Source organism: Phocoena phocoena, chromosome 12, assembly GCF_963924675.1.
Source record: "Phocoena phocoena chromosome 12, mPhoPho1.1, whole genome shotgun sequence".
Taxonomy (NCBI): Eukaryota; Metazoa; Chordata; class Mammalia; order Artiodactyla; family Phocoenidae; genus Phocoena; species Phocoena phocoena.
In genome coordinates, this window is record NC_089230.1 from 58,239,900 (window position 1) to 58,254,096 (window position 14,197).

At 43.9% G+C, this 14,197-nt stretch overlaps 1 protein-coding gene across 2 annotated transcripts in view; it reads left to right on the forward strand.

The window, feature by feature from the left end:
• Window positions 1-10,175, forward strand: part of FAXC (failed axon connections homolog, metaxin like GST domain containing) — a 74,018-nt gene extending 63,843 nt beyond the window's left edge. The window contains exons 6-7 of one of the 2 annotated variants that reach the window (XM_065889078.1): window positions 875-991; window positions 9,679-10,175. In XM_065889078.1, coding sequence (XP_065745150.1) covers window positions 875-991; window positions 9,679-9,968 — 407 coding nt within the window. In that variant the 3' untranslated portion in view covers window positions 9,969-10,175. The remainder of the gene's footprint in view (window positions 1-874; window positions 992-9,678) is intronic. The other variant, XM_065889077.1, reaches the window with a different exon arrangement.
• Window positions 10,176-14,197: the final 4,022 nt, after the last annotated feature.

Genomic DNA, 14,197 nt, shown 5'->3' on the forward strand with positions numbered 1-14,197 from the left:
GAGAGCTGGGAGCGGCAATGTGAGACATCCCTGTATGGGAGCCTGATCCCAGGGCTGGGTCTCTGCAATTTTAAAGCTTCTCTTTATGTTTGTTTCCTGCTGGTGCTCAGTGGTGGGAACTTTGCCAAGACCATGGAGACATCATGGAAAGCCTTGCCTCCAAACTTCCTAAGTAGCTTAGGCTTCTTGTTTTTCCCGAGGAAATGAATTAATTTAATAAAGTAAGTGCTGAGGCTGGGTGTGCTTGGCTGGGGTTACTAGAGATGGTTTAAGCAAACTTCCAGGTGTTCTCAAGCACCTCAAACTTTAATGGCTAGAGTTGGAGACAAGGAGGTGCCTCTGGGGGTCTGGGGGTGATCAATTCTCTCTTTTTCCCAGGAACCCCCTCTCTCGTCCACGTATCTTGATATGTTTCCAGTTACTTCCCTGCTTTGCTGTTGTATGGGTTGTTATATCACAGAATTGTTTAATTTGCTTTACTTTTGTTTCTAGTTATAAGTCAAAGGGGGTACATGCATTTGGTTTTGCAAAGCTTTTTTTTTTTCCTTTTTTTTTTTGCGGTACTTGGGCCTCTCACTGCTGCGGCCCCTCCCGCCGCGGAGCACAGGCTCTGGACGCGCAGGCCCAGCGGCCATGGCTCAGGGGCCCAGCTGCCCCGCGGCATGCGGGATCCCCCCGGACCGGGGCACGAACCCGCGGCCCCCGCATCGGCAGGCGGACTCCCATCCACTGCGCCACCAGGGAAGCCCTGGTTTTGCAAAGCTTTTGATGCACACTTAAACGGGCATATAATGGGTGCGTGCTGAATGCTGTTGCGACGTAGTGGGATGGTGAGGGCTGGCCCAGTGACCTCTCTCTGCTCCGTCTGCTGCAGGTGATAAGAAGTACATCATGGGGCCCAAGCTTTCCACTCTAGACGCCACCGTCTTTGGACACTTGGCACAGGCAATGTGGACCTTACCCGGGACGAGACCTGAGCGGCTGATAAAAGGCAAGCCCTACAAAGCTCTTCAGGTTTGGGGAGTTGCCGGGGGGTGGAGGGTGGGAGCAGCACAATGGAGAATTCTAGGCCAATGCCCCTGAGCTTGGCTGTGCTTTATGGAGGCGCCAGGCCGTGGTGTCTGGGGCCAGGGTCGGTTTCCTGTGCTCAGGACATGTGGAGGCCGAGGAGAGACCCGGCTTCTCACCTGCCATCTCGCTCAGACCACGTTCTTTGCAAAGCTGACACAAATCCTGCCGTGTTCTACACCAGGGCTCTTCTTCCAGCTCCTTACGTAGTGGACTTAATACTTGTCACTGAAACAGGGCTTGCATCCCCCCTAGTGCCCTTGTTTTGTTGGTCTCCCTTACTTTCCTTTGGACTGTGGTGGCTCACCAGTTTCTGGTTTATCCAGCACTGGCTGGGGCTGATGAGCTCACTGCCCATCTCACATGCTCCTTTTGAATCTGAACTAGTCTCAGATATTTCACACGTGCGTATAGGTACATATGATTCTGCGTCATTTGAGTTCAAAGCACTCCTTCTCCTATTCCAGCGGGGTGTCTGTAGATCATACGCTGAGAGTAGTAGAGCTGGAAAGTTCAAGATAGTGGGAAAATGGGGAAAGTGTCAACAAATACTTGGTAAGTCTAGTGCTATGTGAGGTGTTATTATTGACATTATTATACATGCATTTTGACCAAAGAAATGGTATCTTTGTTGTGTGATCTTGATGTAAGGCCCATGAGAATTACAATTCTAAACTGGAGGGGTCGAAGTGGGATGAGTGGGACCGGAGCTAGAGGATGCACATATGTGTGGGGTAGGGATGGGGGTGGTTGCCAGGAGTAAAATTGGCAGTGGGGCAGGGAAAGTCGGCTCAACCTGGGTTGATGTCAAGGGACCAGATCTTCATGTGTGTATGTGTGTGTGTGTGCATGCGTGCGTGCGTGTGCATTGGAGTGGGGTGGTGGGATATACATGGCAGCTGGGGCCTCTGGGAGAGGCTTCCTCTGCCTTGATGAATGGGAACCATTTTGAGTGTCTCTGGTTTTAAACAGTACCTAAGCAAGTGCCCGGGGCCTAGGAATGTGGGCATCAAGGTTCCATATTTCGATTTGGGGAAGGGGATTGACAAGAGTTAGTCAGGATTTTTATACCCCAGCTGAGAGACATGAGATCACCAGTGAATAACATATAGAGTACTCTTAATTAACGTCGGATGGATGGATGGATGGATGGATGGATGGATGGATGGAACCAAGCAAGAGAGAGTCATACAAGAAACTGAGGCAGGTGAGCAGTCATGTGTGGTAGTCGTGGGTGGGTGGGTGGGGAGGTTGGTGAAGTCTATAGGTGTGTGTGTGTGTGTGTGTGTGTGTGTGTGTGTACACTCATGTGCATGCCCAGAGATTCAGAACAGGCTAAAGGCAGCAGGAGTAACTCTCCAGATTGGTGGGGATGAGGCTCTAGATACGTTACCAGACTTGGTTGGAATGGATCAGGCATTGACTGAAGATTTTTAGAACAATAGCTAGGTGGGGACAGGGATAGTATGGACTTATATTTAATTTCCTAAGTGATCAGCACGGAGGTGCTCCTTGTCTTGTGATGTGTTGGAAGTTATGTAAATTGAATATGTTATCATATTGGTGATGTTTGTAGCACTTAAAGTAGTTTCCCTTTATTTTAATCAGGTTTTCCATGGTGGTCTAAAAGGTAGTGATTCCTTTTCGTTCATCTAGGGGTGTGTTTTGTATTTACTCTTGCTTCCTGTTTCTTCGTACTCCCTCCTTCCCTACCACACCACCTTTACACACCTATGAGTACACACACACTCACATCTACTCATATGCTTCTATACCCACATGCTCTGTACACACTCACTTGTACACATACATTTACACTTCTACCCAAGCACATACACACACACACCCTATGTGCACACACACACACACACACACTACAGTTGACACTCAAACAACACAGGTTTGTACTGCATGAATCACTTACACGTGGTTATTTTTCAGTAGTAATGACTACAGTAGCACACAGTCCATCTTGGTTGAATCCACGAATGCGAAGGAACCTTGGATACAGGGGACAGACTATAAGTTCTTCGCGAATTAACCCCCATGTTGTTTAAGGGTCAAGTGTATTGAGGTCATCTGTTGTTTAGTCAGAAAGATTTAGGTATCCAGTGTCAGTAGAAATCTCAGGTTGTACAGAATCCCTTCTCGAAGAAATGAAGCATCTTTTGTGAATTTGTTTATGACTTGGCCCTTTCCTCTATTACTTCCTGGAGAGACTTGAGGCATTTAATGTTCTTTTTAAAGAAATGATCAGTGTTTTTGGAGAATTGATTTTGAGTCCCATGCGGAGACGCACACACTTGGGGGAATCTGATGCTGTCACCTGCAGGGCACTTTGGCACGTAGATGCAGATCCTTAAAATAAGCCGGTAGCTTCCAGCTCTCCATGGGGACTGGAGGAGAACAAATCATTCAAGTCCACAGCAAACCTCTAAAGCTCATTTCAGTCATTATTCTATGCCCCTTTCTAACCTTTTGATCGGAGCTGCTAATGCAGGCAAACTACTGATTTGATCTCAACTTCTTTCTCTGCCTTTGCTCTTTTTGTGGTGGAGACCTTCAAAGGAGAAGTAGAAACAACCAACCAAGAGTCTGGATAATTTAGAACTGGCTCACATCCAGGAGTGGAAGTGGCTTGGATCTGACAGTTTTCTGCCTTTGCTTTGGAACAGCCAAGCCACTATTGTCCTTGCCATCTGTGTGAGTGTGTGTGTATCAATATTAGCTTTTTGGTCCTAGATATTATTTAAAATAATCTAGCCACACAGGCTACTCCGGGAAACATCCAGAATCATGAGAACTTTTCCTTAATTTAGGTGAGTAGGAGGACAGACTTTGAATACTCAGCAGTTCTTAAGATATACATAATATGTTTGTGTATGATATGAAATGTCATTTCCTTACTAGAGAAAATTTAGAAAAGATAGAAAAGTTTAAAAAAAATAAAATTAACTTGTGACCCCATCACCTGCAGAGAATATCTGTTAATATTGTGGTATGTTTCCTTATCTTTTATCAAGTACATGTATATATGTATGTTTAAAAGTTGGGATCATTATGTTGATATAGTTATAACCTGCAGTTTTAAAAAAAAATTTATTTATATTTGGCTGTGTTGGGTCTTCATTGCTCCGCGCAGGCTTTCTCTAGTTGTGGCGAGTGGGGGCTGCTCTTCCTTGTGGTGCATGGGCTTCTCACTGCGGAGGCTTGTCTTGTTGCAGAGCACGGGCTTTAGGTGTGTGGGCTTCAGTAGTTGTGGCACGCAGGCTCAGTAGTTGTGGCTCACGGGCTCTAGAGCACAGGCTCAGTAGTTGTGGTGCACAGCCTTAGTTGTTTTGCGGCAGGTGGGATCCTCCCAGACCAGAGCTCGAACCCGTGTCCCCTGCATTGGCAGGCGGATTCTTAACCACTGTGCCACCAGGGAAGTCTGTAACCTGCAGGGTTTTTTTTGTTTGTTTTTTGGGTTTTTTTTTTGCGGTACGCGGGCCTCTCACTGTTGTGGCCTCTCCTGCTGCGGAGCACAGGCTCCGGACGCACAGGCTCAGCGACCATGGCTCACAGGCCCAGCCGCTCCGTGGCATGTGGGATCTTCCCGGACTGGGGCACGAACCCGTGTCCCCTGCATCGGCAGGCGGACTCTCAACCACTGCGCCACCAGGGAAGCCCACATTTGATATTTTGATCACAGTATCCTTATTAGGGAATTGCATGTGGATTTGGCACTCTTTAAAATAGACATGGAGAGTTGGAGAGCCTAGAAAAGTGAAAGTAAAGCACAAAAGGGAACGGGTTCTGTCGCACAGCTGCTTGCCCTGGAGAGCCGTACCAAACCCAGAGAACCTAACACTGCTTTTCTGAATTTGTAAGGAACACAACCTTCTGTGTTTTAAGAAAAACACACTGTTCAGCAGCTCTTTTACCATCATTTATTGTACGTGGATTATTTTTTTTGGCTTATTATTTGATAGATTAAAAGGTGGAAAAAATGCTGGATATCTTTGAAAAACATACACGTGTATGCCCACCCCATACTCTTACTGTTCTCCATTCAAAGTGTTTAGGAAGAGGTTGTGGGGGAATTCAGGTCTCAGGGAAGGGCTGGCTCAAATGATCTTTGCTGGTCTTTGTATCCTGAGATCTGTGAACAAGCTTCAGTGAGACTGGGGAAGGTGGGGGTGTCCTCATTACCGCATTCAAGTTTGCTAAGAACTTTTTTTAAAAATATTTTTAAAAAATTTTATTTACGTATTTATTTTCGGCTGCGTTGGGTCTTCATTGCTGCACACGGGCTTTCTCTACTTTCGGCAAGTGGGGGCTGCTCTTCGTTGCGGAGCACAGCTGCTAGGTTGGTGGGCTTCAGTAGTTGTGGCACATGGGCTCAGTAGTTGTGGCTCGCGGGCTCTAGAGCGCAGGCTCAGTATTTGTGGCACACGGGCTTAGTTGCTCCACGGCATGTGGGATCTTCCCGGACCAGGGCTCAAACCTGCGTCCGCTGAATTGGCAGGCGGATTCTTAACCACTGCGCCACCAGGGAAGCCCTGCTAAGAACTTTTCTGAAGAGGAAATGTTCAGCGTCCTTGCTGCCTGTGTGACACAGCGTTATAGGGAGCAACCAAGGACACAGCCAGCACCTACCACAGGCGTGGAGCCGGGAGGTGCTGAGTAAATACCTGGAAACCAAAAGAATGTGTGTGAGCGCCAGCCCTAGGTTTTCCAGATATTGGCTGATTAAGAACCCAGGGCTGGCAGTGGTGCTGGGATGAATTGGAGAAATATAGGAAAATAAAAGGAGTCACTTTTTTCAAAGAGCCATGGGGAATATTTCCATTTGAGGAACTCCAAGAGAAAAGCTCTTTATTCTGTCTGGGAGTGTCCTTGGGGTAGAGGGCCATTTGGCTTTCTGATGAATATCCTCTCAAGTTGTCTGAGAATATCAGTAATCACTCATTAGTCATTTTACTAATTTATTTTATTGGATTTTTAAATTAAAAAGGTAATACACATTGTCACAATAAGTTGAATTAAACAGGTGTATTTTACAAGATTTATTACCTTCCCCTCACCCATGTCCAGTGTCACTCCCATAGAAAACTAATATTAAGGATTTGGAGTGAACCCTTCGGTGCCTTTTTTTTTCTTCATATACAAATTTACATACATGTATATAGCTGTTTTGGTTTGTTTGTTTTTATTGATTTAAAACTAAACAGTGGAATTGCATTATACACATTACTTTATAACTTGTTTTTTTCACTTAATAGAATATTATGTCTTTTTAACAGTTGCCCAATAGTCTATAGAATTGATATACCAGAATTTATTCAATCAATCCCTACTGATGGACATTCAGGTGTTTCCATCTTTCTTTTCTTTCTCTTTGTTTTTATTGACATAATACTGCATCTGGCATCCATGCTCATCTATCTTTACATACTGATGATTTTATTTTAGTAGAATAGAGTACTAAAAGTGGAGTCCTGAGCCAACAGATAACTGAATTTAAAATTTCAATAGATAACATCAGATTACTTTCCTAAAAAGCTTATAGCAATTTATACTTCCACTAGCCATGTAGTATAATGCCTGACCCTCCACACTGGATGGTATTAGACTTTCTTACCAGTCTGATAGGTGACATTATCTGATTGTTGAGTACACTTTGAAAGAAACCCTGCAGTTTTAAAAAAATTATTTCACAAAGTTTACATCTTCAGTATAGGCATTTATGTTAACATGGGCATCTCTCTCTCTCTCTCTCTCTCTCTCTCTCTCTCTCTCTCTCTCTCTCACACACACACACTGGGTCAGCTGGTGGAGAATCTCGGAACAAGCAAGGATTGGCAAAACCAGATAAACAGAGAACTCAACTGTAAATGTTCACTCTTTGTTTCACTCTTTTTATCAGGGGCAGGATATGAGGATGGGCATGTGAGCTCGCAGCCCTCGCTTGTCAAAAAGCACACCCTTTCTTCACTGTGTGATAGAGGGATCTCTTCTTGATGACAACCCATTATCTTTGAGTGACAACACCTGTCTCCTCAAAATTCTTGAGACTCCAGAAAGAATTACAGAAAAATAGTCTGTAACAGGTAGTGGGAAGCTATTAATTCCCAGGCCAGGCTGTCAGCTCATCAGGAGAGAGGCAGAGTCCAGTCATGGTGAAGGGAGTGGAGTCTGGAGACTGCTTGTGTCTGAATCCTGGCTCAGCCACTATATAGTTACGTGACCTTAGGCAAGTTAATTAACCTCTCTGTTGCTTCAGTTTTCCTATTACAGATGGAGATATTAATAGCTCCTGCCTCATAGGATTGTTGCCAGGACTAGGGATGGGAGTTAATATAATTCAACAATAAATAAAGCACTTCAAGTAGTGCCTGGTACACAGTAAGGCCTATATACATGTGTGCTATTATTAATTTTTATTATTGCAGACTGAAGGGGTTCTAATGTCATGCAGTCATGAAGGGGGCAGCTCTCCTGGAAGAAAGGTAAAGAAACAGGCTGTAGAGAGAATGGCTACAAAAGAAGTAGAGACAGTCATATATTGTGTAGATCCCATGGACATTGTGACTAGATTCTTACTTTCTGGGAATGGACCTGATTGAAGCAAACAGGGTTGTCCCCAGGGCCTGCTGTGAAGTGACCACAATTTATCTTTGATATTCCCTGCCCCCAGTGGCCCCTTGCTGCTGCTTCTGCGTCTTTATCTAATTTTTGGTTACCAGCAATACCTGGTGAGGCGTTTCGTAACTGCTTCCCTGAGGGAGAAAATAAGGGAAAGTTTTGCGTGCGTCTGCCCAAAAAGGAGCAATGATGTTGGCTTCTTAGCTTCCGAGCGCGTACAGAAAGTCTTCGAGTTGGGGGCAATCAGAATGGACTCATATAAGCGTGAGTTGAACTATTTTGATCTGAGAAGACTGAAAATGGTGACCTGGAACCAATACAAATCCACTGGTTTACAGGATCCATGAAGCGGGGGGATTTGCCTTATTATGTTTTGTAACGGATGTATTTAAGCAGAACAGCAATCAAGTTTTGAAAAATTTTAGTGGGAAAATGCTTATAATGTTACAGGAAGTGACAGGTAATGACAATAATGACAATAAATAAATAGAAAAAAATACTGAAAGAAATCACACCAAAATGTTAATTGTGATTACCTTGGATTGGTGAGATTATAGGTGCTTTTGTTTTCTTCTTTATGTATATATATATGTATGTATTATATATATTTATACCATTTCTATATACAGACTTCTAATTTTCCAAAATGAGCATATATTATTTTCTCTGGTAGAAAATAAAATAGAGTAGTTAACAGGCTATAACCACTAGAGCTGTTAACATAGAAACAGCCTAAATGGCTATAATAGGGGATTGGAAAAAACAAAATGAAACCATGGTACATCTGTATAATGAAGTACTATGCAATTATCAAGGTGGTCATGGAGTGGAATTAAAAGGTTTACATTATATGTTGCTAAGTGAAGAAAGTAGCATAGGAAACAGAATATATAGTAAATGCTATATAGCAAATGTAAATATATGTAAATGCATATATAAATATGTAAATTTCAGGAAGAGTTTAAATGAAAATGTTATGGCAAATGGGATTATTGGTAATTCTTTTATTTTTTGCTTATCTGTATTTTCTAATTTCCTGCAATAAAACATGGACTACCTACACAAGTGAATGTTTATATAACTTAAAAAAAAATAAACATCCAGAGAATATTCTTAGGGCAATAAAGTCCTATAAGAGACAGTGACAAATTATATACTTATGAGGAGTGTTGCCATCTGGTGGATCAAAAGCAAAAACTCACCCTCTTTCTACATTTTTCATTTGGAATTAGGAAATGAAAGCCACATACCGTGCCGTATTTCAGATGAATGCCTGGACAATTTTAGCAACTTAACGAAAATGTTCCTTTGATTCACAGGAAAAAGAAGTAGACCAACGACCAAGCCCAACAAACCCAATCGTGGGTGCACTGTTGAATTTTATTTAAAAAATAAAAAAATCTCTGTTTTACGAAGTATGTTTACAGGCATGCTCATCCATAAAGACAATTCCGAGTTACCTATTTTATGGATGATTCAGGGCAAAATTTCCATCCTAACCTAATTTTTTTCGACTAGTTGGCGTACTGACCAGCCCATAATGACACTACAAATATTTGTGGAATGAAGGATCACTTCTGGCTGACTTAATCCAACTAACAGTTGGTGTGTTTTCATGGACTATAAATTAATTTCGATATGAACCAGTCGAAGCACTAGTTCTCTTGATATGCAAACATAAAATGATAAAATACTTCACAAAGCCAAATGATGGTAGTTTAGCTGCCATTTTGGATAAGCTACCCCCTCACTTCTCACCATCAGACTCACTCGGAAATTTCATTGAGCCCATTCACTGAGTTTAACTCTTCCCACTCACCTTTCTCCTTCTGTGTATAAAAATCTAAACATTTTGACAGTGCCTCTGTGGAAAAACATGCTTAATGCCTACTCTACCCCATCCTTCTAAGTTGCCCAGAAAGCCAAGTGGCTGGTAGATTGTTGCCTTGAGAACTAACCCTCGCTTTCCTCACCACCCTGCAGGTGAGCTGATCAATCTTGCCATGTACTGTGAGAGGATAAGGAGGAAATTCTGGCCTGAGTGGCACCATGATGATGACAACACCATCTATGAGTCCGAGGAGAGCTGTGAAGGCAGCAAAACGCATACGCCCCTGCTGGATTTCAGCTCTTACTCAAGGACAGAGACCTTTGAAGATGAGGGAGCAGAGAACAGTTTTTCCCGAACCCCAGACACGGATTTCACTGGACACTCGCTCTTTGATTCTGATGTGGACTTGGATGACTACACAGACCATGAACAGTGCAAGTGACATTCAGCCCTGCTGACCCTCCTCTGTTGGAGCTGCCATTCCCTGGGGTCAGTCCAGTTTCCCAGGTAGAAGTCCATCCGAGCTGGGAGGAGATCTTCGTGCTTGACACAGTTCTCACAAGCTAACTGGACTAGAGCAGCCTTATTTCTTTTTTGTACAAACAAGACACAGAACCATTCCGATGGCTCCGTTTAAAACAAACAGGCAGAAGAAAAAGTCAGCATGGTTCCTGAAACCCACTTTTGTTTTCATTAGAAAACTAAGATGGTGTGGTAGAGCAGGTGCAAGAGCAGGTTGTCCACAGATGGTGTGTACATCGATCCCCTGCAACCCGAGGGCTTAGGTGCAAGATGGATTCTTGAACATCCTTCATCCAGCAGGGTTCAAAGTCAGGAGAGATGTCATCAGAAGGAATGTAGGAGATAAATGTTCTGTGGTGGCTGCTTGTTATTTCCTGTGTGTATATTGTATGTTGAGATATAAGTCAAATAAAATCCATAGGTATTCAGTGAACACCTACTATGTGCAAAGCACTGTGCTAGGTGCTAGCCAGTATGAGTTTTATCCTAAGCCCTGCCAGTGGCTAGCTGTGTGATTCTGGGCAAGTCCCCTTAATTCTTGTGTGCCTCATTTCCCTCACCTGTAAAGTGGGGGTAACAATAGTCCCCGCCTACCTACCTCACAGGGGTGTTGTGAGGATTCATGTGGTAACATACGGCGCTTTAAACCTCTCAGAAAAGGTGTGACATAAACACATTTTATTCTTTAATGTGCTTCGTGTGTGTGGAGATTGGAGGGCAAAGGAATTCCACATCTAGGCAACAGCGGCCACAGTCACTCGCCCAAGCGGAGCCAGTGGAACACACACCAAGGCACAGTTAGGACTCTGTCGTCATCCTCTTTGTGATCTTGCTTGAATCGAAATCTTTTGTTCAAAGAACCTTGGAAATGTTTCTACAGATCATCAACAGCTACAGACAGTCTTCAATTCTACTGTACATTTGCAGAGAAGCCTTTCTTTCGTTGCCTGAACGCACACTGGAACCTTGTCCTTTGTTGATTCTGGAGTGTTAAGTTGCCTACGTTTGGTTTACTTGGGGGAATAAAGCTCAGGAATAGGATGGATTTAATAGTGGTGAAGGGGAAAGGATTTGACTGATTTTTGTAAGCAGAAGCTCGCCAGCTTGTAATGTCTTTTTTGAAAACAAACCTTGCGAGATGTATTGGAAAGATGAAGTAGGAAGAGGATCATTGTAACGGGTAGCAGAGCACTTTGTGCAGTGTGGGCCCTATGCAGTTTTATTAACGCAACTTTTCTGGTGTTCTCAGCCATTGTCCGGCGAGGGGAAGGCAACGCTGAGGAAAATCTTAATGTTTCTTAAGGATTTTTCCTCCCCTCCCCGTCCTCTCTCTCCCTCCCCATAGAGCCCCTGAACTCTTGCCGTTACTGTGTTGACTGAGGCACTCCATCTCTGAAGACATAGTTTTGGTTGACTTAGAACATTTTCTAGTGAAATATGGGTTGAAGATCCTAGGGTGATGGCTGTGGATTTGGGCTTCTGACCACAACTGACTGGGGAAGGGTTATTCCTTATGGGGTTAAAGAGGAACTTCTTAAAAGACAGCGTCTTCTGGTAAGTTCACGTACTTTACTTGAAAAAGACTCTTTGAATATGGTTTTGACAAAATAGTCCTAAAATGCTGTGGATTCACAAAGAAATAAAGGGGGAGAGTTTTTGAGGTTATTTACCATTTAAGCAACAGGGTAGGGCATATGTAACTGGGAAGAAATGCTGAAATACCCTAAGCTAGACATTTTTATTCCACAGAAAACTCAGTTGTTAATATCTTATTAAAGCCCTTCATCTTTTGAGAGGACTGTTCGATGACTAATAAGAGTGTGTTGGAGGATGTATGAATGGTTAAGCCTGTTTTGTTTCCAGCATCATTTGGACTGTTCACCTCTCCTCTCTCTAGCTTAGTGGTGTTGCAAGGCCAGCTGGTGGTAGTTCTGTGTGACAGGGAAGCTCCTGGCCTGAAAACGTGAATGTAGTGAACAGGTAAACTGTGGACCAATCTCCACAAAGACTGAGTTCCCCTTTCCCCACCCTCAGCTGGAAAGAGTTGTGTTTGAAATTTTGTCTACAGTTTATTCTTCCTGTATAGCACCAAGTGTGCTGTATCTTCAAGCCACGAATGATTAAGTTATGAGTGTGTAGAAGTCACAGATATTTTTTATTGTGTGTTACTTGGAGGGCAAGTCCATGGAGAGCCAACATTCAAAGTGAAGCTGTAAGACCTTCATTCATTCTTTTCAGGAGCCTCCCGCAGGGACTTGAATGGACATTGCTGGAGTCCTGGGTACTCCCTGACAGCTCATGACTGGGTATTCAGCATTTTGTATGGGTAGCTTGATCAGGAACCCTAGAGTAGACCCAGGTTTTACTTTCCCAAAGTTGGTTATGGAAACAAAATGACCAAGACAAAACCCACTGTGGAGTGGGTGACTGATGCACTCTTGATTGGGAAGGCTTTAATTTTCTGTGCTTCGTTCTAAAGCTATCCAGGTTTGAAGTGTTCTCCAAGTTGATGAACAGGTGCTACTTATAAGAAAAATAAGAAATAAGGGGATATTTTGGTCATCTGGCTTACTTGTTCAAGTTCTGTATTTCTTTTTTACTGGAAGGTAACTTAAGGAAATGTGATCTTTAATGGTAATAGATGCTTTTGGATGGACAGAAGACCCACGGGCTACCTGTTCTTTTTCTTACCTCTCACTGTAAAATTAAATTCTGCCCTTCTCTCCACTTCCCTTTGCCTCACCCCACCCCTGTCTCCACTCATCAGGATGAAGGAGCGGCATCACGCTTTGCCCTGCATATGCCAGAGTAGATACAAGGATGATTTAAATTTTCACAGAAGTAAACGATATTGTCAGAGGTTCCCATTTCTTGTTGTAACATCATGAGTTGTGAATAGTGACACTACCAAGGCCAAATGCTACCCAGATGACTGATCACAGACTTAGAGCAACTGGACTTGAATCAGAACTGCAGTCTGGTCCTCACGTGAGCCCTGCCTGTGTGCACTGAGGTATGAGGATATGTGTTTGTGAAACAACTGGGGTTCAGGGAAAGGAAGCGTTAAGGGTTATAGCCGTGGGGGTCTTGCCCAGGTTATCTGAGAGAAAGTATAGACTCATAGAAGTGGATAGCTGGGCCGTGGATTCACTCTAGAAAGCCATATTTATTTGGAGGACAGGCCCGGAACGGAGGTCTTTCACCTTGCCTTTTACAGGGTTCTTCCCATTACATCACCTTGACTTGGGTTCTTTTTAAAACCCACCTCCCCAAGAGGTCACTCCATGTTCATAGAACCAGCACATCCCTAGTCTCTCTCTGACAGTGCTTGGAATTCTCCACTCTTGTCCCCTGTATCTCTTCAGCCTGGTGTAGGCCAATTCAAAGGATCTTTCTTCGGTATCTACTCTGTGCAAGGCGCTGCTGGTCTCAGTGAATGATACCCAGAGGATGTCCAAGTCACCAAGACTCTTCATTCTCGGATTATATCTTTTAAGGAATCCATGCCCATATGGTCTCTCACTGGATATTTAGTTACTCACTGGTGAGTTGATAGCCACCTACCCTGTGCCTGGCCCTGGGATCCACACTGGATATAGATACAGTGGTGAACAGAACAGACATGGCACCCTGGTTTTAGGGTATTCTCTTTTACCTAAGCTTCTGTGTTAGCCTCTTTTACGTGCTTAGCCACTTCCCTGATCCATTCCACTCATCACCACTAGATTAATATCTCTAAAAAGCTCTAATAGGGCACCGTATTGCTCCAGGCTGCGGTATTCCTTAGGGCCTGGTGTTCTCACCTCTTTCTTCACCTTGTTTCCTGGGGCTCCTCCACGTGGTCCATCCAGTGCATCCAAGCTGGTCCATTTGCCATTACCTAGACATGCCTCATGTACCTGTGCTGTGCCTGTGCTCATGCCAGCCCTCTCCTGAAATGCCTGCCCTTCCTCTCCACTGGCGCAAGTCGTGTGCACCTCGCAAGGCCCAACTTGGTCAGTTCTGCAAGAAGAGGTCTCAGCTCATTATGATCTCCCCTTCCTCTAGAGATACAGCTCCCATCATTTCCTTCCCTGAAGGCTGCATGGGAAAGGTTTGCCCAGAAAGTGGGCCGTACACTAGAAAGTAATGGTTTTTAATTTTTTTGTC